The 26,357-nt window shown below is 45.2% G+C and overlaps 1 protein-coding gene across 1 annotated transcript in view; it reads right to left on the bottom strand.

Moving 5' to 3' along the window:
* USP40 (ubiquitin specific peptidase 40) overlaps positions 1-25,467 on the bottom strand; it is a 33,229-nt gene extending 7,762 nt beyond the window's left edge. Inside the window, exons 1-22 of the mRNA XM_005152711.4 lie at positions 25,443-25,467; positions 22,633-22,849; positions 22,209-22,276; positions 20,936-21,049; positions 19,501-19,665; positions 18,932-19,078; positions 15,611-15,754; positions 14,555-14,683; positions 13,574-13,675; positions 13,118-13,225; positions 11,969-12,290; positions 11,319-11,400; positions 10,464-10,635; positions 9,903-9,987; positions 8,689-8,759; positions 7,147-7,466; positions 6,410-6,536; positions 5,109-5,166; positions 4,462-4,515; positions 3,198-3,286; positions 2,437-2,523; positions 1,315-1,351 (exon numbers count right to left, since the gene is read on the bottom strand). Coding sequence (XP_005152768.2) covers positions 1,315-1,351; positions 2,437-2,523; positions 3,198-3,286; positions 4,462-4,515; positions 5,109-5,166; positions 6,410-6,536; positions 7,147-7,466; positions 8,689-8,759; positions 9,903-9,987; positions 10,464-10,635; positions 11,319-11,400; positions 11,969-12,290; positions 13,118-13,225; positions 13,574-13,675; positions 14,555-14,683; positions 15,611-15,754; positions 18,932-19,078; positions 19,501-19,665; positions 20,936-21,049; positions 22,209-22,276; positions 22,633-22,831 — 2,680 coding nt within the window. The 5' untranslated portion in view covers positions 22,832-22,849; positions 25,443-25,467. The remainder of the gene's footprint in view (positions 1-1,314; positions 1,352-2,436; positions 2,524-3,197; positions 3,287-4,461; positions 4,516-5,108; positions 5,167-6,409; positions 6,537-7,146; positions 7,467-8,688; positions 8,760-9,902; positions 9,988-10,463; positions 10,636-11,318; positions 11,401-11,968; positions 12,291-13,117; positions 13,226-13,573; positions 13,676-14,554; positions 14,684-15,610; positions 15,755-18,931; positions 19,079-19,500; positions 19,666-20,935; positions 21,050-22,208; positions 22,277-22,632; positions 22,850-25,442) is intronic.
* Positions 25,468-26,357: the final 890 nt, after the last annotated feature.

Raw genomic sequence — 26,357 nt, 5'->3', positions numbered from 1 at the left:
AGAAACATTTTGCTCTTTGGAAATGGGTCTTCTCTTACTTGCACTAATGTCTCTTCCTCACCTACCCAATAGTTTCCCTGTTTGAAGAGGGAAGGGAAGGAATCTCATGCCAATTCATCACCTGAATCAATGACAGACTTGCTAAAATGCAAACTACACTATACATAAAATCCAACTCCCCTTCTCCACTTGTCTGCCAGGAGAAACAGAGGTGGTGCGGTCCAGAAACTACAACACTTTACATTTAGCACCTATATGTAAAGCACACTGGAGACAGAAAGAACAAATAAACTGCTCAAAACTGGTCACAGAAAACAAAGCATTAAACCCAGAAGCACCGTTTCTTGGCAGGAACCCTCCACTGCAGGCAATGAAAAAGGTGAAGTTTATTTCAAGGCTTCTTTTTCATCTCATACGTACATGTACACAAGAGCACAATGCTTCATTATCAGTTGGGCTACTCAATGTGTATTCTGATTGTAACGTCTTTCAGGTGAACTCTGATGGCTTTTGGGGCCATCAGTCCACTGTAACACAAACTTGGTATTCAATGAGTGCTCAGCATGGAAGCTGGCATGCAATGCCACTCCGACTCTCTTTTCTTCTTCCTCCCTCTTAACATCAATGGAAACAGATGTTCAGCCAGAAAATTCAAGTGTCATTTCTGTACTCTGGTCTCCTCCATAATCCTCATATATAAGCTTAGTAACAATCAGAGACTGGTTTGGGTTGGGAAGGACCTTAAGATCATCCAGTTCCAACCCCTGCCATGGGCAGGGACACCTTCCACTGGAGCAGGGTGCTCCAAGCCCCTGTGTCCAACCTGGCCTTGAACACTGCCAGGGATGGGGCAGCCACAGCTTCTCTGGGCACCTCAGTCTTCCCATAAGTAACTGCCACCACTCAGATTCCCAAATAATGGCCCAACTGATCTCATTTTGAATAACCTGAGTTTGCAAAGCAACCAAAAATTGCTTTTTCATAGTTAAATTTCATGCAGTGGTTCCCACTACAACGAAGAACCTGTCAAAGCAGCCAAACATCTCCAACTGCTCCCAAGCCAATAGTCTTGGAACTATAGATTTTGCCACATTGTGATTAAATAGAGAGCCTGGAACTGCTTTTCAAGAGCAATTGCACAGCTTTTATCAGAGCAAGACTGAGAGTGACAATTCTCTCCCCTCCTCACATTACAATGACACATCCAAGTTGTAAGTTTGTTTGAACGACCCAAGTTTCAGGATAGCAAAAGCTGTCTTACAAATCTGGGAATTCCTTTTAAAAAAAAAATCATTAAACAGTAACACAACTGACCTGATAATCCAGACTTTTCCAGCATTAAATTTAAACACTGAAAAAAGAAATACATGGTGAGACTTGGCTTAATTCATGGCTTGTGAAATACAGGTCTCAGCAAATCTACACTGGAATGTTCTAACAAAGACTGACTGATTCTTGGTCCAGTCCTAAAACCTATGCAATTACACATGCTGTACTTGAGCTACACATGAAACCCTGCAAGGACTGGATTCAGCCATGAAATTACTGTCACAGAATCACAGAATCTCTGATTTGTGTTGAGGGGAGCTTAAACCTCATCCAGTTCCAACCCCTGCAGGTTGCTCCAAGCCCCTGTGTCCAACCTGGCCTTGAACACTGCCAGGGATGGGGCAGCCACAGCTTCTCTGGGCACCCTGTGCCAGCGCCTCAGCACCCTCCCAGGGAACAGCTTCTGCCTAAGAGCTCATCTCAGTCTCCCCTGTTCTGGCAGGTTAAAGCCATTCCCCTTGGCCTGTCCCTACAGGCCCTTGTCCCAAGCCCCTCTCCAGGTTTCCTGCAGGCCCTTCAGGCACTGGAATGCTGTGCAGGTGAGTCAGCTGTTATAAGCTTTTTCAAATGAAAACATCCCAAATCTGTGCTGTCTTTTTGTTGCTTTACTTGAGCAACCTCTGCCCCAGAATTTGAAGATTCACCTTTTCAAAAGCAATTGTGCAAGCTCAACACTTCCCAGCCACTACTCAGTGACATTAGCTCTCTGTGCCAGAACCCTGCATTGGTAGCACTGAGAACTGCTTCCTCCATCATGTGCCCAGCTCTTCCTCACTCATTTTACCCCAGTTCTGTGCACTCAGAGTTTGATAAGCTACAGGAGAACTGTGTCAGGCTGTGCCATGTGTGTGTTATCATTCTGAGGACTGCTGTGTATAACAGTAGTGGCTGCCATGCACGGAGCAGCTGGGCTGAGCTCATGCTTGGGAAAAGCAAAGGTGCCTTTTTACTACTTGGTGAAAGATCAAGGCCTTTTGGTGTTGAAGCACTTCCTTGCCTCAGTGTCTCTTGGTGACCTGAAGTGATGCAGAAGATAAGGCAAAGCTCTCCAGGAGAAGCAGACCTAGGCCAGGTATGAGAAAAGCTTTTCAAAGCACCAAGACTTACCTCTTTGACAGAAGTAGTCTCTTCCACAACTATCTCCATCTCAGGGCTTGCAGTGTGGTCACTCCCAACAATAAAGTACAAGAAGAGCTAAAAAGGCAAGTATAAGCTATTAGAACACATACTAAAGCATGGAAATACTGGGAAGTAACACTACCTACTGCACACATAGACCAGCTATGGCACTCCTGTCATCAGTCAAACAGCACTGAAACTCCCTTGGGCTAAAGCAAACAATGTAAGTAGTACAAATAGAGAAGCACTGAAACTCCCTTGGGCTAAAGCAAACAAAGTAAGTAGTACAAATAGAGAAGCACATACAATTGAGTTATGGCCATCCTTAGATCTTCATTAACCATCTGCATGCCTGCTGAAAATGCACTTTGATCTTTAGAAATATACTTTGACTTTTTCTCCTCCGTACTTACAACTTGTAGATATCAAGAGCAATATCCCCCTCTTCTTCCTTTATGCTCTTTATATGCACAGCAGACCACAAAAGTTGGACAACCACAAAGATACGAATGAGAAGTGATTTACCACTACCCACATGAGCTATAAACTGGTCACATATATGCTCTTGGCCTTCTGCAACTAAATGATGAGAGTCTTCATGCTGAAATATGTGATTCTTAGTGCCACTGAGCATTTGTTTCCATGCCATTTTCAACCATCAGGAGAATAAGAAGAGTACAAGACACATTGGGAACTCTAAACAAAGCATAAAGGCAGCACAAAACTTTTCAGTCACACCACTACCATACCTGAGTGGAAGTTGGAGCTTTCCCATGACACAGCCCAAGCAAGCTTCCCATTTTCAGTTCTGCTTCTTTGACAGTATAATCCTCAGGCACTTCAAGGACAAAAACACAGAGAACATCATCATCCTCATCATCTGCTGCTTCCTGAAAATACCTGTTCTATCATGCTGCTCTTTAAGATAAAAAATGCAGTCATTTAGAGAGCTTCACTTGCACAGTGTTGACATTACATCTGTAGGCCTCCACTGATGAGATCAAAGCAACATCCGTGTAAAGGTTCCTCCCCACCACTCCTTGTATATGGACTGACAGAATCATTTAGGTTGGGATGGATCTTTGCAGGTTGTGTGATCCAAATCCCTGCTCTGCAGTCACATCAGTTGACTCTGGGCTTTTCCCAGTCAAACTGAACAGCTCCAGGGATGGATAGCAAATGTTTCCCAGCAAGCACAAAGCTGACCCACTGTGTTTCTCACCACTGCCCCTGGAACATATAGGAAGTTGCTATGTAAATATATTAAATACAATTTAAGCCAGATCACGTAGAGACTCCAGTTTAAGTATGGAACACAAGACTTAATGTTAATTCCCACAGCCTTGAAGCATATGGCCAGTGGTCAATGAACAAAAGCAGGAACGCCCATCAGTTTTACTCATTAGCAATGCATGAAAAAGAGAAGGCTCCAGGAGACTTTAGAGCAGCTCCCAGTGCTAAAGAGACTACAAGAGACACGGAGAGGGGCTTTAGACAAGGGCCTGTAGAGACAGGACAAGGGGAATGGCTTGAACCTGCCAGAACAGGGGAGACTGAGATGAGCTCTTAGGCAGAAGCTCTTCCCTGTGAGGGTGCTGAGGCGCTGGGACAGGGTGCCCAGAGAAGCTGTGGCTGCCCCATCCCTGGCAGTGCTCAAGGCCAGGTTGGACACAGGGGCTTGGAGCAGCTGCTCCAGTGGAAGGTGTCCCTGCCTGTGGCAGGGGTTGGAGCTGGATGATCTTTAAGGTCCCTTCAACTCAACCCAGTCTGGGATTCTGTGATCCTATTTAAGTTTCACCTCTAGCACTGTATTGGTACTGTTAATAAAAGGTAAAACTGGGGAAAAAAAAAAAAAACCCAACCACCAAACCAACCCACAAACTCAAACTCGGTCACTTCAGTTAAGCCTGGAACTCAGTGCAGTTCTCTGTGTGTGTGCTTCTCTCAGGAAAGGACAAAGGGAAGCTTTAAGTTTCCCAAATGAACTCTTTAAAGAATCATGATTAAATTTACCTGGAGACAGAAGTTTCCCATTTCCACTGACAGGTCTCAGACAGCTGGCATTTGCTGGAACAAACAAGGGCAGGAAAGAGAGAGATCTAGTAAGTAATTCAGTAAGGAAGAAATATGGCTTAGAACTTTAGATAAACATATTAGGATTAAGAGGGTTATGTTTGAGGCCTCCCTCTGGAGGGGTGACAGCAAAAGCCCAATTGGAGAGGGATTCCTAAAGACTTCTTGAACACTCTTAGTTGTGATGCTTTCAGTGAAGGTTTCCTTCTCTCTGTCAGCCACAAGCAGCTCAATACAAATTGACCTAGTGTTCCCAAAGGTGAAGACATCAAAACCAACTTTCAAGAAAGAAAACTGGATTGTCTTCAAGAAAGGAATAAGGTTAAAAAGAGTCATCAATACTCAGTGCAATACAGTAGTAAGATACATGATTATTCCTCCTCAAACAGCTTCTGAAAAATGAGAGCTTCATAAAATGTATTTAATCAAGTCTTGCACCCATTGATTTTTTTCTAAGCTAAGAAAATTAAGAATTTGATTAAGAATTTGATGAATTAAGACCTTTACACCCTCTTTTATCAAAACCAAACCCAAAACCTCTTCACAGCAATGGATTTTCTAACATTATCACATGTAAAAGCACTTACCCAGCTCCTCCTCGAGCTGAAGCTCCCGTATAGCTTTCATTTTTATGTCTGCCATTACCTAAAAGAAAGCAGCATTAGCATCCCTAATGCACAATACCAGTAACACACCCGCTGTTTACATACCTGCCTACAAAAAGCAGCCTTCATATGAAATTAGTCCTGGATTATTCCTAACATTATACACACTCTTTCCAGCTTAAAGCCATTCCCCTTGTTCTGTCCCTATAGGTCCTTGTCCCAAGCCCCTCTCCAGCTTTCTTGTAGCCCTTTGAGGCACCGGAGCTGCTCTGGGGTCTCCCCAGAGCACAGCAGAGGGGCAGAATCCCCTCCATGAGCTGCTGCTCATGCTCTGGGAGTGCAGCCCAGCACACAGGGGGGTTCTGGGCTCAAGCACACACTGAAGCTGGATCATGGGGAGATTCTCCTCATCCAACACCCCCAAGTCCTTCTCTTCAGGGCTGCTCTCAATCTGTATCTTCCTCCTCTAGTACCTTTTTCTGCTTTACTGTTATAGCCTCCTTAAACATACACCAATGGAATAGACTAAAAAGAATGTTGCTTCTCACTAAAGCACAGTGATGTAGCTGCACTGGTTTAAGTAACCTGCATTACACTCCCATTATACTTTGTATGCTGTATCCCAATAACTGTAAATCTGAGTTGCACAGTACTGCACCTCGAATCCTGTGTTCAGTTCTGGTCCACTCACTACAAGAGAGACACTGAGGTGCTGGAGCAGGGCCAGAGAAGGGCAATGGAGCTGATGCAGGGCCTGGAGCAGTGTGATAGGGAACAGCTGAGGAACCTGGGGGGTTCAGTCTGGAGAAGAGAAGGCTCAGGGGGGACCTGATGGCTTCCTACAAGTGCCTGCCAGGAGGATGGAGCCAGGAGGGGCTGGGCTCTGCTCCCAAGGAACAAGGGATGGGACAAGAGGAAACAGCCTCAAGCTGCACCAGGGCAGGTTTAGATGGAGCTGAGGAACAATTCCTGCCCCACAGGGTGCTCAGGCATTGGAACAGGCTGCCCAGGGCAGGGCTGCAGGCACCGGCCCTGCAAGTGTTCACACAGTGTGGAGACGAGGCCTCAGTGCCATGGGGCAGTGGTGGCCTTGGCAGTGCTGGGAATGGTTGGAGTGGATGAGCTTAAAGGGCTTTTCCAACCTGGTTATTTAATTATTTTCATCACAGAAACATTTCAGCCCTGAGGTTAAATCCACTCCTCCTCAATTGGCCCACATGCACTGGCCAAGTTTTCCTGGGAAACAGCCTGTGTTACATCCCTGACCAAATGTGCCTCCTTACCGTTTCTATAGTGGCAGTAATTTTAACGTGTTTCTCTTCATCTCCTGTTCTGCAGAAGTCTTTCACTTGGAGCCAGCTGATGTCGTATGTAAAAGCTGTCAAATTGCCACTTGACACATTTACAAAGCTGTAAGAAATGAGGAAGACAAAGATGGTGAAAGACAGTTGGTATAGAGCCGGCCTTGGATCCTCAGTAACCCAACTCCACAAGCTGATGGGTCAACCTCTCACTGCTTGATTTAATCTCTATTTTTCAGTACTGCTCCAACTAGAAGGTCAGAATTTATGTAGCAAGCACATACACATCTCTGAAAATGGGAATTAACCTAAGGATTATGCACTGGGATGTGACATGAGACCAGAAATCTGCCCAGGCATCTCTATATTCAACTCAAGAGATTCAGCAAAACTGCTTCTCTCATCTGACTGAGTCCCTTAGAGAACCACCCAATTCAAATCTCAGGAATTCAGGTTATGCCAAGATGTGCCAACACATGGGCTGTTCTCATTAAGTTTTCCCCTTTAAAAGTGTAAAGGATATGACTGAATCTGCACTTCAAGAGCAAAGAAATAGTTAAAAGTTGGTAAGCACCTGATCTCCAAAACTTAAGATTACATTATCTTGAACTAAAAAGCTCGAAGTCAAAGACTACACACATGGCTGGCATAATTTGAACTAAACAGATTCTGTCAAAATTGCTGTTTTCCTTAATTATACTTGTAATTCAGATGGTTACCTCTGATCATGGCTGTCTAAGATGAGTACTGAGCATCCATCCGTCAGACCAACACTTCTGACTGTTTTATTCATATCTTCTTCCAGAAGAACTTCCCAGTTTTTAGCTTCTTTCTCTGGTCCCGAGAGGTTCTTTAGAATGATTCCTCCTGCTGGTGCTAAGGCTCTGTGCAGCTCACCCAGTTCTGTGCTGCAGGAAAAGACGTGCTGTGACTCTGTGAAGTGCTGACCCTTCCCTCCCTCGTTGTACTCCGCTAAACGAAGGACGTTTAGGACCACAGGTTCATGATCAGGGCCTGTCATCACCTTTGTGCCACCAACCTGGAGGAAGGAACACAAGATTCATGCTGTGGAGGTCAATACAATACAGAAGAGACTGGACAGCAATAAGTAACTACCAGTGAGAGAAAAAGATGGACTCTCTCTTCCTTAGTAACAAACCACCTTTGACCAAATGCCTACTGAACAAACAACTGGAGTAACTCGGAGGTATTGGGAAGAGAAAGCGTAACGCTAAGGTCTGTTCCTTACCAGTTCCAAGTCTGCATGTAAAAATGCTTGGTCTCCATCAGATTAAAAAGAGAGTAATTCAGCCATTCAGGATATTAAAGACCTACCCAAAACTGTGACTAAGGCAGATCAAGAGAGTTAAGACTTCAAAAATCTGGCCTTTCTGATACTCAACCTATGTAAAGAATATAGTTCCTTGCTGAAGACAACTGAACCGTGCAGGAAACTGGAGTAGTGAAGAGCATACCATAAGTACAACCAGGACAAGGACCAGTCTTCCTAGATGTTTTCTTTTGGGTTGGGGTTGGTTTGTGTTAGGGTTGGTTTGTGTTAGGGTTTTTTGAGAGATCAGGAAGAAAACCCATACTTCTACAACAGAAATCCTTTAAAAGTATCACAGAACTTTAGAATCATAGAATATCAGGCTGGAAGGGACCTCAAGGATCATCTGGTCCAACCTTTCTTAGCAAAGCATGATCTAGAATCTAGTATTTTATTAAATCTAACATTTGTTTCCATTACAGAGATAGGACAAAATGCTGTATTACAAGCATTTAAATGTCAAGCAGAAGCCTTACTATTAAAAGGAATTTGCAACAGTAAAGAAGTAGTGTAGTATTTCAGGGAGATCATACATAGAAGTAATTAATGACAGGTCTCATTTTATATGTGAAATCATACAATCCCAGACTGGTTTGGGTTGGAAGGGACCTTAAAGCTCATCCAGTTCCGACCTCTGCCATGGGCAGGAACACCTTCCACTAGAGCAGGTTGCTCCAAGCCCCTGTGTGCAGCCTGGCCTTGAACACTGCCAGGGAAACAGAAGCCACAGCTTCTCTGGGCAACCTGGGCCTCACCACCTCCATAGTAAAGAATTCACTTCAGGGTATAAGTTTTTATTGCATTGTTGTCAACACATCTCCATCCAAGAGGCACCAGATGTTTCCAGGACATCCTCTGATGTAACTGGCAGTGGGTATCTACATCTTATCTCTTCAGACCAGACAAGCAGAGAAGGTATTGGCTTTTTTACCTCTTTCCCATTCCACACAAAGACATCTGCTCCATCAGCCAGTCCAATGCCATCCAGTGTCAGCTCATCTCCTAAAAAGGAGGAAATAATCAGGTTCTTGCCCCCCACAAAACAGACATACAGGGTCAGCTGGTGAACTGAAATATACTGACACATTCTACTCTGGCTCAAGTGTATCAGTACAAAAGCTTGTATGGTCAGAATTCAGGGTGGGTAAGTTAGGGTTCACCCATGTAGCAAGGGTCCCACAAGCATGTACATGCCCCTACAGCACTCTCACCAAGTAAACAGGGCCACAGCACAAAGGTCTGAATTCCATTTCCTTTGCAAAGTGAGGCCCAAGTGAGCACTTGGCAAAGCTGCTTGGTCAGAATCATCTACATAAGACTGAACCTAAATGGTCCATAATCAATGGACCTAAAATGAAAAGGTTGGATTTAATATGGATTTACACACTGTACATTCCAAGCCCATTCGTTGAAATACTAATGCCCCTGCTGCAGTTTCCTCTACCTTCCTACAGTAAGTCAGATTCAGATTGTCATTTAAAGAACCATATTAGCACGTGGAGGAATACTGACAGCAGCTTTGAGTCTCTATTTTGAAGTCACCATCATGGGAAGCTGGTTATGTGCTGGTAGAACCCTCATTCTCTGAAACAGACCACAAAGACTACAAAATCTTAAAATGGCTTTTGAAGAGAAGCCCTTAGAATTGCACAACAGTTTAAAACCAGAGACAGGACTCATGCTTATAAAAAGCCTGATTACACAATAATGTACTCTTTATGTAAGCCTCTTCCTTTACAGAATTCCAACTCCAGCTTAAGTCTAAAATACACTTTTCTTTTGTGTCACCCCAGCTCCTCTCTTTTATGTTCCCTGCCTACTAGGTAAATAACATGAAAGCAAACATTCATAAGCAAAATCAAGACCAAAACATGTAACTGCTATTTTTTCAGCAAGTATGTTTAACTTGGATAAGATCTGCAGTCTCACTGTATTTCACAACCAAGATTACACACAACCACGTCTCAAATCCCTTCATTTCACTAACAAGAGTGTCCTAAATAACTGAACTGCAGTGGACTTGCACCTAAGTTTGCGTTTGAAGGCTCAATGTCCAGTAATACACATCTCCAAGCTGGTTTACACATGAAGTGCTCAATGTCTGCAAAATATCGCATTGTAAATAACATGGGAGCCTTGTCTTACCATCAAGTATCTGGTAAAGATGTAGTCCTGCTGGTAAAGGCTTGGCAATACTGAGGATCATGTCTCCTTCCCAAGATTCCAACATCTAATTAGGAAGAATAAAAAGAGTCAAAGAAATAAACTGCCAGCAAGCAATAACTCACAGCACTCAGCATTACAACTCCCCTGAGCACTGCTGCAGCCTGGCTATCAAGCTCACTGGGTGATGAGTGACAAGTTACAGGGATTTATCTCAACCAGGCCAGGAATGCGGGAAACACTCAAGTATTCAGGACTTGGTCTTTCAGGCCTGTTATTAGAGAGACAAAAGTAGCTTCAAGTGGACACTAACCAGAATGGGAGGTACAAGGAAAGCAAACAGTGCTTCCTGACACTGAGTTGGCTTCGATGTAAATCTCTCTGAAAAAGCATGTTATAAATTGGCCTTTTAGTCCCCTTCAAACTACCTTTAATGTTGAAAAACTCTCAGTGAGATAAAAATTGCAGCACAAATACCTCTGGGAATCTCCTTGCGGCCCAAGTGAAAACTAAGGATCTGAGTTCATTTAATACTGCAAATACCTGGAATATTGATTGCCGGAAGTCTCCTAGTGTTTTCCTTCTATCAATAGTCAAATCCACAACACTCTCTTTCCAAGTAAGCACAGGGTGTAAAGCCCCATTGTGAAACGTGTAACATGAGCTCAAGTGGAGATGTAAATCAATGCCGTTGTTGGCTGAATCACATTCCGCTCTTGGGAAGAAGAACACAAGAGTAAGGCAGAGAATTTAACCCCAAGAAATGGCAGACTTATCTCAGAGATGCCTCTGTGGCCTGAACTGATACCCTCATGGCTCAACTGACTGCCACATTCTGTCCTCCTTCAAGAGCACTCTGTTAAAGTATGTTCTGGGTAGCTCTAGAACTTAGTCAACATTACTGAACATTATGACAAACTTGATCTTCAGGGATGTGGAGGTTATAGGGGTTTTCAGACTGCGTTGCTGACCAGTACACTGTTGAAAGGCAGAGAAAGAACAAGTGCAGTGACACCGATTCAGGACAGACACAGCCACGTCTTCGTCTTTATACCTATATCCTTATAGAATCCCAGATTGGCTTGGGTTGGAAGGGACTTGAAAGCTCATCCAGTTCCAACCCCTGCCATGGGCAGGGACCCCTTCCACTGGAGCAGGGTGCTCCAAGCCCCTGTGTCCAACCTGGCCTTGAACACTGCCAGGGATGGGGCAGCCACAGCTTCTCTGGGCACCCTGTGCCAGCACCTCAGCACCCTCAGGGAAGAGCTTCTGCCTAAGAGCTCATCTCAAACCCTCTTATATCTGGCCCTACTCTGAGTTTCGTTCAATTTAAGTCCCTTTGGAGATCTGCAGATTAAGAAAGCTGTTCAAGAGACTGGTACAGTTACATTAATATACCTCTTCTTTTGCAGCTCAGTATTAGCAGCATTCATTTCATTCAGAAGGTGTGTGGGTATTTTGTACCTTGGATTTCCTCGTGCTGCAACAAATACCATAGGTTAGCTCAACTACAGCTACTCAAAGCGTGTTTTGGCAAACAAGTGATCAAGATGAGATATGACATTATAGTAACCATTAAAAATTCAGAGCCATAAAATTGCACCCTTTCCTAACAGAGAAAATTTAACTGCAAGATGATTTAACTTCATCCCAGAAATTCTTCCTTAAGGGAAACAAAACACTGTTAGCAACATCTTGTATTTGTTCCAGAAAGAGATGTTAGAATCCCAGCCAGCTTTGGGTTGGAAGGGACCTTACAGCTCCTCCAGTTCCAACCCCCTGCCACGGGCAGGGACACCTTTCACTAGAGCAGGCTGCTAATTCCCCATCCAACCTGCCCTAAAGTTAGCTACAGCCAACTACTTGGCAATCACCTCCTTGGAGGTAACCTTGTATTCTTCAGTTAACCCTTTCTTCAAATGATGACTAGAAAGAAATCTGTATCTCCAGTTCTTGCAAAGCACTGATATGCCCAACAGCCTTTGCCCTCCCGAAAACAAAGTGCCAATGAAGTTAGCCACCAGAACATCAAGAGGAGCTTTGTGTACCTTCAGGTGGCCTTTTTAACTGAGATTTGCGATAGAACAGCATGTAGGCGCTCTCTTTCCCCTCAAATTGTTTCTCAATATCCTTTTCCTTGATGGGCTGAACTTTGGAATCATTCAGATCAAACCAATGACAACCAGCAGAACTGTCCTTTAGCCTTGGAGGGGTTTTCTCTGAGTTCCACTGGACATCATTCTTCTGAGGAGGGCTTTGGAGATCTTGGCCTTGAAAATCTGACTTGAACATGAGCTTGTGATTTTCCTTCAGACCAACCTTGTTTTCATCAGGGCTGAACTGAAAAATCTGAGGATGATTCTGCAGATACTAAAACAAAAGCAAAGGCAAGATGAAAAACAAATCCAGTTTTCAATATAAGTAACCCAAATTATCTACTTCACCTGATTCATCCTCAAATTGAAAAACAAACCCCAGCACTTCAAACTTGGGTTTATGATGCCTCTACATCTATTTCATGGAATCCCAGACTGGTTTGGGTTGAAGGGACCTTAAAACTCATTCAGTTTCAAACCCCTGCCACAGGCAGGGACACCTTACACTGGAGCAGGGTGCTCCAAGCCCCTGTGTCCAACCTGGCCTTCAACACTGCCAGGGATGGGGCAGCCACAGCTTCTCTGGGCACCCTGTGCCAGCGCCTCAGCACCCTCACAGGGAAGAGCTTCTGCCTTATATCTAACCTGAACTTCCCCTGTTTCAGTTTGAACCCATCACCCCTTGTCCTACCACCCCAGTCCCTGATAAAGAGCCCCTCTCCAGCATCCTTGTAGCCCCCTTCAAACACTGGAAGCTGCTCTGGGATCTCCATGCAGCTTCTCTTCTCCAGGCTGAACAGCCCTAATGTTCTCAGCCTGTCTCCATATAGGAGCTGCTCCAACCCCGATCATTCTCATGGCCCTCTTCTGGAGTTGCTCCAACAGCTCCATGTGCTTCTTATGTTGAGGACACCAGAACTGCAGACAGTGCTCCAAGTGGGATCTCACAAGAGCAGAGTAGAGTGACCCCTTTTACACAGGTTCTACCTTGCTAGTCTAAGGACCAGCACTTGCAGTTATCATCCTACTCCTATTCAAATAGGAACAGAAACTTAAACTGATCTTACGAGTACAAAAGAAACTCGCATACATGCACATTACCTTTCGTAATGGTCCATACTGCTTTCGGTACTTCTTATTCCAGGACATCCCTTTCTTCTCCAATAATTTCTGTCCCAACTGATCCACAGGAATTTGTTTAGCTTCTTCCTACAAAAATCAAAATTGAAAATGAGGGTAACAAAGGCTACAAAAGCCAAGGGATACACACAAGTATCCAAGTCTGAAGTGCTTCACTCAGTCCTGTTTGTTAACAAGCCAATGTCATATCACCTCTTGCAACAGCTTCAGTAAGCACTTAAACACTCAAAAAGGGCCCTTTAGTGCATGAAGAACCACTTAGTAGGATTAAAGCATGTTAAGTTACAAGTTACACACACTTCACCATGTTCTGAAGAGTTCTGTACACTTAAACCAGCCCACTAGTGCAAACACTACCACCACCTCCTAGGTTCCCCACTATCAAAATCAAAGGAATAAATTCTTTACATACCATACCTCTGACAAAATCCCTTTTAAGACTGCCAATGGATTTTCCATTTCTTTGGCATTTTCAGTATCTCTTAAAGCTTTATCTTCAATCACCTTATCCTCTTCTTCCTGTAAAAGAAAAAGAAGACTCACAAATACTGTTTCACATGCAAGGACTGGGGGTCCATTATATTAAAGTTAGCAGACATAATATCAGAGTAGGAAGCAGTTGTGATAAGCTGCTCTGCCACCTGCTATGGACTGAGTTGTGGCATTCAGAATCTATTTTTATTCTCTTAAACAAAAAAAGAGCATTTGTGATCTTTACAAACAGGCATCTGGAGTCAACCACTACAATAACTATGCTGGCCTGGAGCAAAGAGAGGATTCATGGGGGAAGTTAAAACTGAGCCTGAGACCCCCACCTTGCAGCACTGTGTGCAATTCTGGTGTCCTTAGCATCTGGGGGCTACAAAGATGCCGGAGAGGGACTCTTCATCAGGAACTGTAGCGACAGGACAAGGGGTGATGGGTTCAAACTGAAACTGGGAGAGTTCAGGTTAGATCTAAGCAGAAGCTCTTCCCTGTGAGGGTGCTGAGGCGCTGGCACAGGGTGCCCAGAGAAGCTGTGGCTGCCCCATCCCTGGCAGTGCTCAAGGCCAGGTTGGACACAGAGGCTTGGAGCACCCTGTTCCAGTGGAAGGTGTCCCTGCCCATGGCAGGGGGGTTGGAACTGGAAGATCTTAAGCTCCTTTCCAACCCAAATCATTTTGTGATTCCATGATTTCTGTGCGAGACAGTTCAGCAAAGCAAAAAGCTACAGTTTGTGACAAAATCTTGATAGACATTGGATACTGTGAAAAACAAGCCTTCTCCATGAGGGAAGAGACCAAATGCCTCACTCAAATACTAATTATTTGGATGTACACGTCATCCATTACCTCTTAATGCTCTTCTGAAAAATGAGACCTATCAAGCAAGGTAAAAAAAAAAGCCTTCAGGACTTACTTGTAACTGCCAGTTTCCTAGTTCATCCACATCTCTGACATAAACATGATAGTGTCCTCCATAGCAGCCACCTTTGTGTATAATAACAGAGAAGAGCTCATACATGTACTCTGAATCATCCATTTCAGTCTTTAAAAAGAAAAACAATAACAGTAACAACAACACATCAGTAAGTCTTGCACACAAGGCCACTTTTACACCATCAGCATCGCTTCAGGTACTTCTCAAGGTACATTTGCATGTGCAGATTGAAATGGCTTTTCAGCACTGAAGAACATGAGTATGGACTGATACAAACCGTGGACCAAGATACAGGCTCCTTAAGCAACCTTCTAAGCATAATTCTGAACACCACTGGAAATCCAAGGTTTAAAACAATGACATATTGCTGTAAATAAGGGAATACCTCAACCTGCTTGCTCTAAACCAGGCTTACTTTGCTGCAAAGACTAGAGAAGAACAAGGAACACATTCATATACAAAAGCACATGGAGGGAAAAGGCCTTTCTCAAATGCACACATAGAAGTTTGCAAGCTTGTACTGCAACATCTCAGTAAGAAAATGTCTTTTTCAACACTAGTGCCTTCATGAAGTATATACTTTACATATTTTAAAGCTCTATTTATAATCAAAATATAGAGATATGATGCAAAGACAGATCCTTCAGAAAAATCAGGTAACTCCGAGCACATAAACTGTATTAAAACATAGCTAAATTTCTCCACGATGTTATCAGGCAATGCCAATATAAAAACCAACTGGATTTAATTTCCAGGTGATGAACTTCCTTTCAAGGGAATGTCAGATTCAGCTCCAAGTAAGGATTACAGCCTTTCCCCTCACATAGCTACAAGGTACTTCCCACTCAGTCACAAAATGGCCTTTTGAAAACAAACAGGAATTCCAAAGATTTAGAAGAAAGGACAGAGAAGAAGGCCACAAAGCTTCTCAAACACCCTTCCCTGACACAATGCCAACTAAAACAGAACTTGACCTTGAGATATTAGTTCCCAGCTGAGTATATAGAAACCCCAACAAGTGTTAACAGTACAAACCTGCTCACAGAAAGGCCTCAGGTTGATCTGGCTGGGGAACGTGTAGCAGCTCGTCTCCTTGTATCGCTCACACTTCTCAAAGTCAAAGTTAAATCTCAGGAGGGAGATGGTGAGGAAGGGTGGCAGCTTGCGGAGCTTAGCAGACTGGAAAGCAATTTAAACACATTGTCAGCACAGCCAGAACGAAAGAGGGTTTCCACCTTGCTGTGCCCAGCTACTCTTTAACAAAGCTTCACTACAAGAAGGCAGTGTATTCAGTTTTAAAGTGTCTTCTCAATTCCCTATTCCAATTTCCCTCCCAACTACAAATCCTAAAAGCAATGCAGATCTTTCCTCTCTGTTACGCCTTACAACTTCCTTGAATGGTCATCACCACTCCTATCCTTTATCCTGCTACAGAAAATGAAGGAGGATGCTGCTGAAATTCTACTCAATAACTACATTTCCATAATCCACAGGTTTTTGGTGTGAGGATTTTCTTGGATCTTCCCTAAGAGGCAATTGCCTCAAACCCCTGAGTTTGTGAAGTTGGAATAAACAGCATCTTCCCAGCCCCTGCCACCAACTGGCAGAAGGAAGGTTTACATTACATCTTCAGAAGAAGTTCTTCCCTGTGAAGAGCTTTGGACAAGAGCCTGCAGGGACAGGACAAGGGGAATGGCTTTAACCTGCCAGAACAGGGGAGACTGAGATGAGCTCTTAGGCAGAAGCTCTTCCCTGTGAGAGTGCTGAGGCACTGGCACAGGGTGCCCAGAGAAGCTGTGGCTGCCCCATCCCTGGCAGTGTTCAGGGCCAAGCTGGACCCACAATATCCCTACAAGACAGGCACAGAGCAACCAAGCAAGAGTTAAGAGTTCATTTACACAGAAGAGGACCTTCAATGCAGGAAAGCCAACATAATCCCTTATAAAATGGAAAAACATCAACCAAGATCAAACAACTTCAAGCATGAGCACATAAGGCACCTTGGTGTGAAATGAAACCAACCATCCTGTATCACCTCTGAATGTAAGTGTGGATTCACTGAACACACTTCTGAGCCCTTCCAATGTCTCCAACCAACTCTCCATTTGCAGAGACATAACAGACAGCCTCCCAGGAATTAGGGATTATAAATCCCTAATTAGGTATTCCATTTGCATCAGTTGTGAAGACTACATTGCAGAGCTTACTGGCAACAAAGGATTTTGCAAGTTCTCCCAAATTTAGGGTGAAAATCACATTGCACCATGGAAATTTGATCAATTCTGGAACATTAGATTCTTAAACTCTCATCTCTAGAGGCCACAACAAAAAAAGGGGAAAGAATAACACCCAAAGACCCACAGAGTACTGCAGGGAGGGATGAATGGAGTGGGTTGGTATGGGCCATCCTGCCTTTGAAACAGGCTAGCTGTAGGCAGGTGAGGATACCGCTGAGCTTCCTAATGCTGCCAACAAGCCTGGAATGACCCAGTTGGCAACTCACCTGCTGCCAGAGTACACTCTTATTTACTAGAGCCTGCAGTGGTCACAGGCACTGCACCAGCAGAGCCACAGGCAGCACTCATGCTGACACATCCCTTCTCCCTGATCCAGCCTTTCAGCACAGCTCCTCTCTGTTGACCTTGTCCATCCACACCTAGGCATCCCCCAGCTATGTGGCTTCCTACCTGAGTCCGGAGTTCCCACTGCATGAGCACACATTAAGAGGTAAGCAACTTACTCTGCACTCCCTTGAACTCAGCAAAGGTTAACTCAACCGAGCCTTTGCAACCAAGCCATGAGTCACTGATTAACTTCCCTGGCCTCAGCTTGCCTTTGCACCCACTCCTGCACCCAGAGGGCTCCAGGGTTGGACTGTACTCATCCTGCTGCAGAAGAATCCCAGCAGTAGGGCAAAAAGCTCTCTTGTTTTGAAGAGGGCAAAGTACATGGAAGGCAGAGTGCACCAACAGCCATTGCCTGCTTCCCTTTCACAAAAAATAGTGGGAATAATAGGAAAAAGGACATGACAAGAGAAGCTAGCACAGAAGAAAACCAAATACCACTTTTTCTGGGTAAATACAATTCAAAGACCTACAAGTCCCATAAAGCTTTCACTGGGCTGCTCTTCCCTGGCCCTGGCTAAGGGGACAGACAAGTCACATAAGAAACCTTTAATTTAATGATTGTGTTGGAGAAACCAGTTCAAACTGTTGTAAGCTAACAAAGAGGCCAAGCTGTCAGCACAAGGATGCTGCAGGCTGCACTGGCATACAGACAGTAACCAGTGCTAGCAACCAGGCCACCACTTCACAAAGCACTAAGTGTCACAAATACAACTCCTCTGGAGAATACCAATGTCAGCAAGTGTCAAGCATCTGAAGCATTCCCAGAGTTCCCAGGGGTGAAGACAGGGAACTAGGCAGAGACAAGTATCCCAGTCTTGATGTCCCTGAGCTCCTGGGGACCACTCTCAGTGAACAACACAGGCTTAAAGTCAACAGTTCTCCATTGAACACGAAACTGATGATTCAGCACAGGAAAGGGGGGTCACTGTATTTGGCTTTACAAGTAATGAGAAAAACACAACTCAAAACCAGCAGATCTCACCCATAGCTGAGGACAGATGAAAGCAGTAAATCATTCACTAGAAGGGAATGACAGTGAATCACAAAGCAGACCACTCAGCATATAAACCCATCAGCTTCATTCAAGCTACAGCCTGAAGGAGAAGACTTTCCCAGTCCTTATTCTGACCAAAGGAACATGACTTTGAGGCTTTGCTCTGCCTGGATTTTCACCCTCCTCCTTCCTGGCCTCTCAAATGGAGGGAAACTCCTGGTATTGCTCATGGATGGAAGTCACTGGCTTAGCATGCAGCCACTGGTTGAAAAGCTCAACGAGAGAGGACATGAAGTGATGGTGCTTGTACCAGAAGTGAGCTGGCAGATGAGAGAGGCACAGGCCTGGAAAGCATACCCAGTGTCTTACACATTAGAAGAGCTGGAAGGTTCCTTGCATGAAGATATTTTTATCCACCTGAAGGCTCTAGCACTACAGAAGATACTGAAGACACTGGAAGAACTTGTTCAGTGTCAGGGGAACATGGCAACAGCTGGACCAACAGATCCCATTTCCCTGTGCACAGCAACAGTTGTTCATTATTTTCCTCTCTCATGAAGAACCCAAATGGGAGAATTTCCCTGGTTTTCATTATATAGATCTGTTTCAAGTTTCTTTATGCTCTAGTGGATCTTTTAGCTCTGAAATGGTCAAAGCAATGCCCAAAGCCAGACACAGCAATAGAAACAGAATTCCTGATAGCAAACTGAACCTTGAGAATCACCAGTGCATTACCTTGGAAGCTTCAACAAGTTTATCACAGGCTCCACATCGATACAAGTTCTCATTCTCAAAGTGCTCTTCTTCTACATATGTGTTCCACAGGGCCTCTTCCAAGCCAGCAACACCTTTTACTGCCACAGTAAGGTCTAAGAAATCTTCCTATGCAGAAGTACAAGAGAAAAAGAAGGTAAAACACACCTTTTTTAAATTACAGGAAGCACAGAAGACTATAAAGAAATGTGTTACTGTTGTTCCCTCACTGTTTAGCTCTCTGCTAACTACATCTACTAAAGGCAATGCTTGCAAACTCAGAAGATGCAACACCACTTGTTTTGTCACCTCTGAGTCACAGACTGATGTAGGTGGTTTAGAAAATGCCAGCCAAGACTTGAAGTCATGCATAATAGTCATGTGTTCAAGCATGCAGTGCCCTAACCAATACACAGTACCCAGGTTCAACAAGGCCACCAGTGACACTCAAGAAAGATGTCCTGATTTTTGGAGATTAAAACCCCAAGAACTTCAAAAGGATCTTCAAGGGCCTGAACACAAACCTCTCCTGGAGCATTGGGTGGCTTTACCTGTCTCTCACTGATGTTCTTGCATTCTTTACACACAATCTGGTTGACAACAATCCCATGGTACAGTCGGTTAATAAGGTCATGACCTGAAGTCCCCACAAGGGATGTTTCCAAAGCACTGAAGAGGATCCGATTCAATTCCTGCACATCATGCTGCCTCATCTCCTGCAGGATAAAACAGAAACAACTTCAACAGTGTCATCTGCTTTCCTTATTGCTTAAGTATGTTAAGTGTGACAAAGACAGCTGCCACAATGACTACCAATGCATTTACTTCCTTGAGTAGTAAATTGCTACCTTTATTATTGTTATTCTTAATTTAGATATGCTCAAGTTGTTACAAGAACATAACTTACAACCCACATAGGACACTTTCACTTGAGTGGATTGAGACTAAACCCTAAGATGAGTTAAAAGTTCAATTCAGGTAAGAATCTCAAGTATTTGAGGACAAGGACACTAATTACTGTTGAATAATAACCTGCAAATAAACAAAGTAAAAGCTACTGAAATAGTATCTAACACCAAGTTTCTTCTGCTGCTTGCTATAAACTGGTATGTACTTTATAGAATGGTGTGTTGGAAGGGACCTTAAAGCCAATCCAGTTCCAACCCCCTGACACAGGCAGGGGCACCGTCCACTGGAGCAGGGTGCTCCAAGCCCCTGTGTCCAACCTGCCCTTGAACACTGCCAAGGATGGGGCAGCCACAGCTTCTCTGGGCACCCTGTGCCAGCACCTCAGCACCCTCACAGGGGAGAACTTCTGCCTAAGATCTCATCTCAGTCTCCCCTGTTCTGGCAGGTTCAAGCCATTCTCTTTGTCTTGTTCCTACAGGCTCTTGTTCCAAGCCCCTCTCCAGGTTTCCTGCAGCCCCTTTAGGCACTGGAGCTGCTCTAAGGTCTCCCCTTCAGGAGCCTTCTCTTGTCCAGGCTGCCCCAGCCCAGCTCTCTCAGCCTGGCTCCAGAGCAGAGCTGCTCCAGCCCTTGCAGCATCTCCATGGCCTCCTTTGCCCTCTCTCCAGCAGCTCCACGTCCCTCTTGTGCTGCTGCCCCAGAGCTGGATCAGGGCTGCAGGGGGGGTCTCCCCAGAGCAGGGCAGAGGGGCAGGATTCCCTCCCTGAGCTGCTGTTCACATTCCGGGGGTGCAGCCCAGCACATGGCGGGGTTTCTGTGCTCAAGCACACACTGAAGCCGGGCCATGGGGAGCTTCTCCTCATCCCACACCCCCAAGTCCTTATCCTCAGGGCTGCTCTCAATCCAGTTCCCACCCATGTGTATACAACAGTATACAGTACTGTTCATATATCTACAATTCAACGCTCTCTCCCCAACCTGAAGTATTTTAAGATATTTCTTAAATATTAGACTTAGAAAAGAAAATAAATCTTCATTCAGGAGAAGTTCTCAGTGTGGTGTCACTGCCAGTGATTGTACCTCATGACTGCTCCAGCCAAAGCTCTCCGTAAGGTCTGTTGTAGATGCAGCCTGCTGGTCCAAGAGCAAAAGCTGAGCAAATAACCGCTGAAGTTGTAATGGAATTATTCGAACCTAGAAACAAAACCCAAAATACAGTCAAGAGACGAGAAACGGTCCTCATACCCTTTATTTCAATAAAGAGAAAAATCATTTCATACAAAAGATGTAATAAACCATCACTGTCTGTTGCTTTTAGAACACAGGTTACTCAATGCAGAACAAAACAGAGCTTGCTCCCAAAAAATCTAATGCTTCACCATACTCAGCCAAATACATCCATGGAAGATGGGGTTTACAGATCTGCAAGGATTAAATTAATTCATCACTATAGCAAAAAAAGGACAACTTTCTCTGCTATTTGCCATAATAGTAAAACCCAACAACAAAGCTGCAAGGCATCATGACATACAGGCTTAATATATGCTACTCCTTGTTCAGTAAGGGGTTTGGTGGGACACACACACCACACAAGATGGGAAGGAGAACAGTTCACGTCACAAGCTAATGTCACATTGATTAGCTCCCTACAGTTATCTTGGATTTGCAAAGAAATACATTTTCCAAGCAACCAGTTGCATCAGTTCAACCTGAGAATTAGAGAATGAAATTTTGTAATCAACTTTAGGAAGCACTTTTGAAACGGGAATTAAATTCCAGTCCTGTTCCGCCTTGTGCATAGGTGAGCTGTTAAACCTTCAGAGAGGCTCAATGCAGGCATCTGGGCTGCACATATTATTTAGTTAGGTTTTTATTTAAACTGGTGACAAAAAACTTCCTATGGAGCCAGGCTGAGAGAGCTGGGCTGGGGCAGCCTGGACAAGAGAAGGCTCCTGAAGGGGAGACCTGAGAGCAGCTCCAGTGCCTAAAGGGGCTGCAGGAAACCTGGAGAGGGGCTTGGGACAAGGGCCTGTGGGGACAGGACAAGGGGAATGGCTTGAACCTGCCAGAATAGGGGAGACTGAGATGAGTTCTTAGGCAGAAGCTCTTCCCTGTGAGGGTACTGAGGCGCTGGCACAGGGTGCCCAGAGAAGCTGTGGCTGCCCCATCCCTGGCAGTGTTCAAGGCCAGGTTGGACACAGGGGCTTGGAGCAAGCTGCTCCAGTGGAAGGGGTCCCTTCCCGTGGCAGGGGGCTGGAATTGGGCAATCTTTACATTCCCTTCAACCCACACCACTCAGTGATTTTATGAATCAACATTCGGCTGTGACTAATGACAATAAAAAGTTAAATACCTTTGCATCTGGCTTACTGCTATCATCCAGAGTCCCAAGTTCTTCAGGTCCTAGAGAGAACAGTGCTTCTGCAATTGGAAAGAAAAATGCCTATTTAAAAATAAGACAATATTCCCTCTTTAGACATTTATTTTGTTTTAACCGCCAAGCAGTTTTGGCAACTGAAAACATTTAACAACATTTCTGGACATCATTCAACTCTGCAACTGGTTCAAGCTACAACAATCAAGCAGAATTAAGCATGAAGTTGTTTAATGGAAAAGTATCTTCTCATAATTCAAGGGTTGCATTAAGAAAAAGGAACACCACTTTACAGACAGCAATAACCTTTCTGTGTTCCCAGTGTTTCTTTACCATTAACAAATGCAAGCCACTGTAAAATATCAATTCCAACCTTATTTTAAGAGCAGTTTGGACACATTACCTCGAAATTCAGGTGTGAAAAGCAGGGTCTGCAGAAGGGAATTGAGGTAGCAGGTCCCACCCTGGTTTTTGATACCACTTAGGTTGGTAAAATCCCTGGGAGCTGGAGGCTCGCAATCTCTGGGCTTTGCTTTCTTCCCTTTCCCACAATGATTGTTGGAAATAAAGGAAAAATCCTCTTCAAATAAATCCCCAAACATTGTGAAGGCAAAAGAGTCCTTTAAAAATATGAAACAAGGTGTTTACTATAAAAAAAAGGCAATTGAATGCACCCACCTCTAATCCTCCAGGATGAACCTCTCAGCCCTGACTGAAGAGTTTGTTTCATCTCATTCTGGTCATTCTAAAAATTAATGCCAGATCCATACAAAAGCATGCACTAATTTAACAACAACAGGGTGAATTCAAAGCATTTATGTTAGCACAGGCCTGAACAGCCTTTTAACCAGAAGCAAATAGATCATGTTCCAATCTGGATCAGCAAAATCATAGCTAGCAAAATAAACAGGTCCTTCTAAACACCCAGCATTAACTAGTGCTCAAGTTGCCCTGTTCCCTGTGGGAAAGGTGAGTAAAGCCTCTCAAATTCCTTACACTCAACCACTCTGTCAACAAATCTATGTGCACAAGTAATTTGTCCCTACTATTGGCCATAAGGTAAGTGGAAAAACAGCACTGTATTTTTGATTATTTCTATGAAAATATTATCTTTGATTCCAGATGGTTGAGACAAGAATTCAATGCAACTAATTATTATGGAAGTTTTTCCAGTCCTTTCTGGAAGTTTTGAAAACTCTTAGCATGTACCAGGAATCCCAAAGCCAGTTCCATTTTGGTTTGTACTTAAGCCCCCCATAACTTCATATGGTTGTAGCTCTTGCATAAGCAGTGTGTAACCAGTGAGTTATCGTGAGGCTGTGAACAGCCATTCCCCTATTAACACTCACTCCATGGGCAATTTTACAAACCTTTATCGTATTCCACTCAGACATTTCTTCCCAAGATGTTTTCATTCCTACAACTGAACTTGCCCCTATCTTCCTTTATCCTTATCCACCTCCTCTGATCCAAGCAGCAATGTAGCCCTTCGGGTAACTCCCCCCAGTTTCTATCCTGGGCTGTGGTATGGAATAGGCCTTTGGCTAGTTTGGACCAGGTGTCCTGGCTCTCCTTCCTCTCGGCTTCCCTTGCCCCTCCTCACTGCAGAGCACGAGACTGAAAAGTCCTTGATCAGAGTAAGCAAAACTTAGCAACAACTGAAAACATTGGTGTGTTATCAGCATTGTTCTCAGGCTTAAGTCAAAAACACAACACTGCACCAGCTACTAAGAAGGAGGAAAATGACTGTTACAGATGAACACAGGACACCTTAAAACTCTTTGTATAAAATAGCATTACATTAAGCACATTTAGTCCTTCCCAAGTAGGAGTTTTCAGGCAAAAGGGTATGCTCAGAGCAGCTGACTATGAAGAAACATGGCAGGGTCCAGCCTGCTTGTTCTAGAACACTTTTTCAGTACTTCCTACAGTAGATGTCCTCTTATAAGCCCCACAAAACATAACAACATGTCTGGTGATACTTCTTAATGAACATTAAGAAGTTCCTTAAGGCCAGGTTGGACGGGGCTTGGAGTAACCTGGTCTAGTGGAAGGTGTCATTTAACCATCCAAAGATTATAACCCTTCCCATTTTTCCCCACTGGAATGCATTACAGCTTCTTCCCAATAGGCTTATTCGCTATAAAGAGGCACGTAGCTAGGAGACAGCAATGAACTGACAGTCTGCTGTACCCACCCACCCACCCACCACTCCAGAGAACCACTTCAGCAGGACAGTGCCAAATCCTCCCTCACTCCTTATTCAAGGATCTTCAAAGCATTGCCAACAGCTTCCTTCCCTTAAAAACAACACACAAATTAGAACCAATCTCTGGACGATGTCTCTGGTTCAACATGCTCACAAAGCTAGGATAACTTACACCACATTGTTTAATGGGCCTTGCCCTTCCCAAAGTTAGGATAACTCCACATAAGGAGATCTCCAAGTCCCTGCTTTACATTCATTACCTCTGATAGAAACTCGTGTGCTGCAGCTTGGCTCTGGCACCTCTCATCTTACCCCAGTGCCTGCCCTACCAGAATCAGGCTGCACCTATGCTCTCCCCACAGCAGTAAATCATAGACTCAACCAGGTTGGAAAAGCCCTTTAAGCTCATCCAGTCCAACCATTCCCAGCACTGCCAAGGCCACCACTGCCCCATGGCACTGAGGCCTCGTCTCCACGCTGTGTGAACACTTGCAGGGCCGGTGCCTGCAGCCCTGCCCTGGGCAGCCTGTTCCAATGCCTGAGCACCCTGTGGGGCAGGAATTGTTCCTCAGCTCCATCTAAACCTGCCCTGGTGCAGCTTGAGGCCGTTTCCTCTTGTCCCATCCCTTGTTCCCTGGGACAAGGGCCAGACCCACCTCATTACATCCTCCTGTCAGGAAACACGTTCTCCCCCTCGCCTTCCTGCCTGCAGGCTGAACACACCCGGCTTCCCCCTCCTCTCTCCAACACCCTTAGGAGCTGGGCCCAGTCCCGTTCCGCGGTGTCACCGGTCCCAACGAGACGCCGGTGCCCTGTGCCTATGGCCCGCAGCAATGGAGCTCCCGAGCACGGCCCCCACTCGGCGACCAGGACAAACTCACCCCTCAGCGCCAGCACTAGACCCGGTACCGCTCACACCGCCACGGCCCCGCGGCCGCCGCCATCTTTGTTGTGGCGCCGCGCAAAGCACTCCGGGACGGGCGCTGCTCCGGGGCTGCACGTACCTGGGCCGAGCCGCTCCCCTCCACAGACCGGGAGTCCTTCCTGCACCGGGGGCCAAAGAACCACCAGACACGGGCACCGACGTGGGGCTAAGAGCGTCCGGTAACGTGGCCCCGGAGCGCAAAGCCTGCTGGGAGTCGTAGTGTATCCCCGCCGGCAGCGGGGCCGCCCCCGAGGGGCATGCTGGGAGTTGTAGTTTCACGCAGCAGTCGGCGTGAGGCGTGGAGGGGAGCAGGGTGCCATGGAGAGCTGCGGGGCCGCTCCTGCTGTGGGGCGGTGGTGGGGCTGGTACAGATGGGACCTTACCCATAGCATCAGATGGGACCAGCACAGCTACACCAAAAACCTACCCAAACACCACCAGGGATCAGCCGCGCTGGAAAACAAAGCCAGGGATATAGATCAATATAGAATTACAGAGTGGTTTGTGGTGGAAGGGACCTTAAAGACATCCCACTTCATCCTGTCCCTACAGGCCCTTGTCCCAAGCCTCTCTCCAGCTTTCCCGCAGCCCCTTTAGGCACTGGAGCTGCTCTCAGGTCTCCCCTTCAGGAGCCTTCTCTTGTCCAGGCTGCCCCAGCCCAGCTCTCTCAGCCTGGCTCCAGAGCAGAGCTGCTCCAGCCCTCGCAGCAGCTCCATGGCCTCCTCTGGACTCACTCTCAGAGCTCCATGTTTTACCTGTGTTTATGGTGCCTCAATAGGTTTCATGCTCCTGGCACCCAGCAGCCCTTTTGCTGGTGAAGGGGAAAGTGTTTGTTACCTGTCAGGGTTCATGTTGTTCCCATGGGGTGCTCTGGACAGGCAGAGGCTCTGGTGTTTGAGGGCTCTGTTTGTACTGTAAGTAGATGCAGTCATCAGAGCCTCCATTAAACTGACCCTGTTTGACTTCCTTGATACACATCTGAGGTGGTTAACAA

Source organism: Melopsittacus undulatus, chromosome 8 (assembly GCF_012275295.1).
Source record: "Melopsittacus undulatus isolate bMelUnd1 chromosome 8, bMelUnd1.mat.Z, whole genome shotgun sequence".
Classification (NCBI taxonomy): domain Eukaryota; kingdom Metazoa; phylum Chordata; class Aves; order Psittaciformes; family Psittaculidae; genus Melopsittacus; species Melopsittacus undulatus.
The sequence above is the reverse complement of the archived record's forward strand: the minus strand, read 5'-3'. Positions and strand labels throughout refer to the sequence as shown.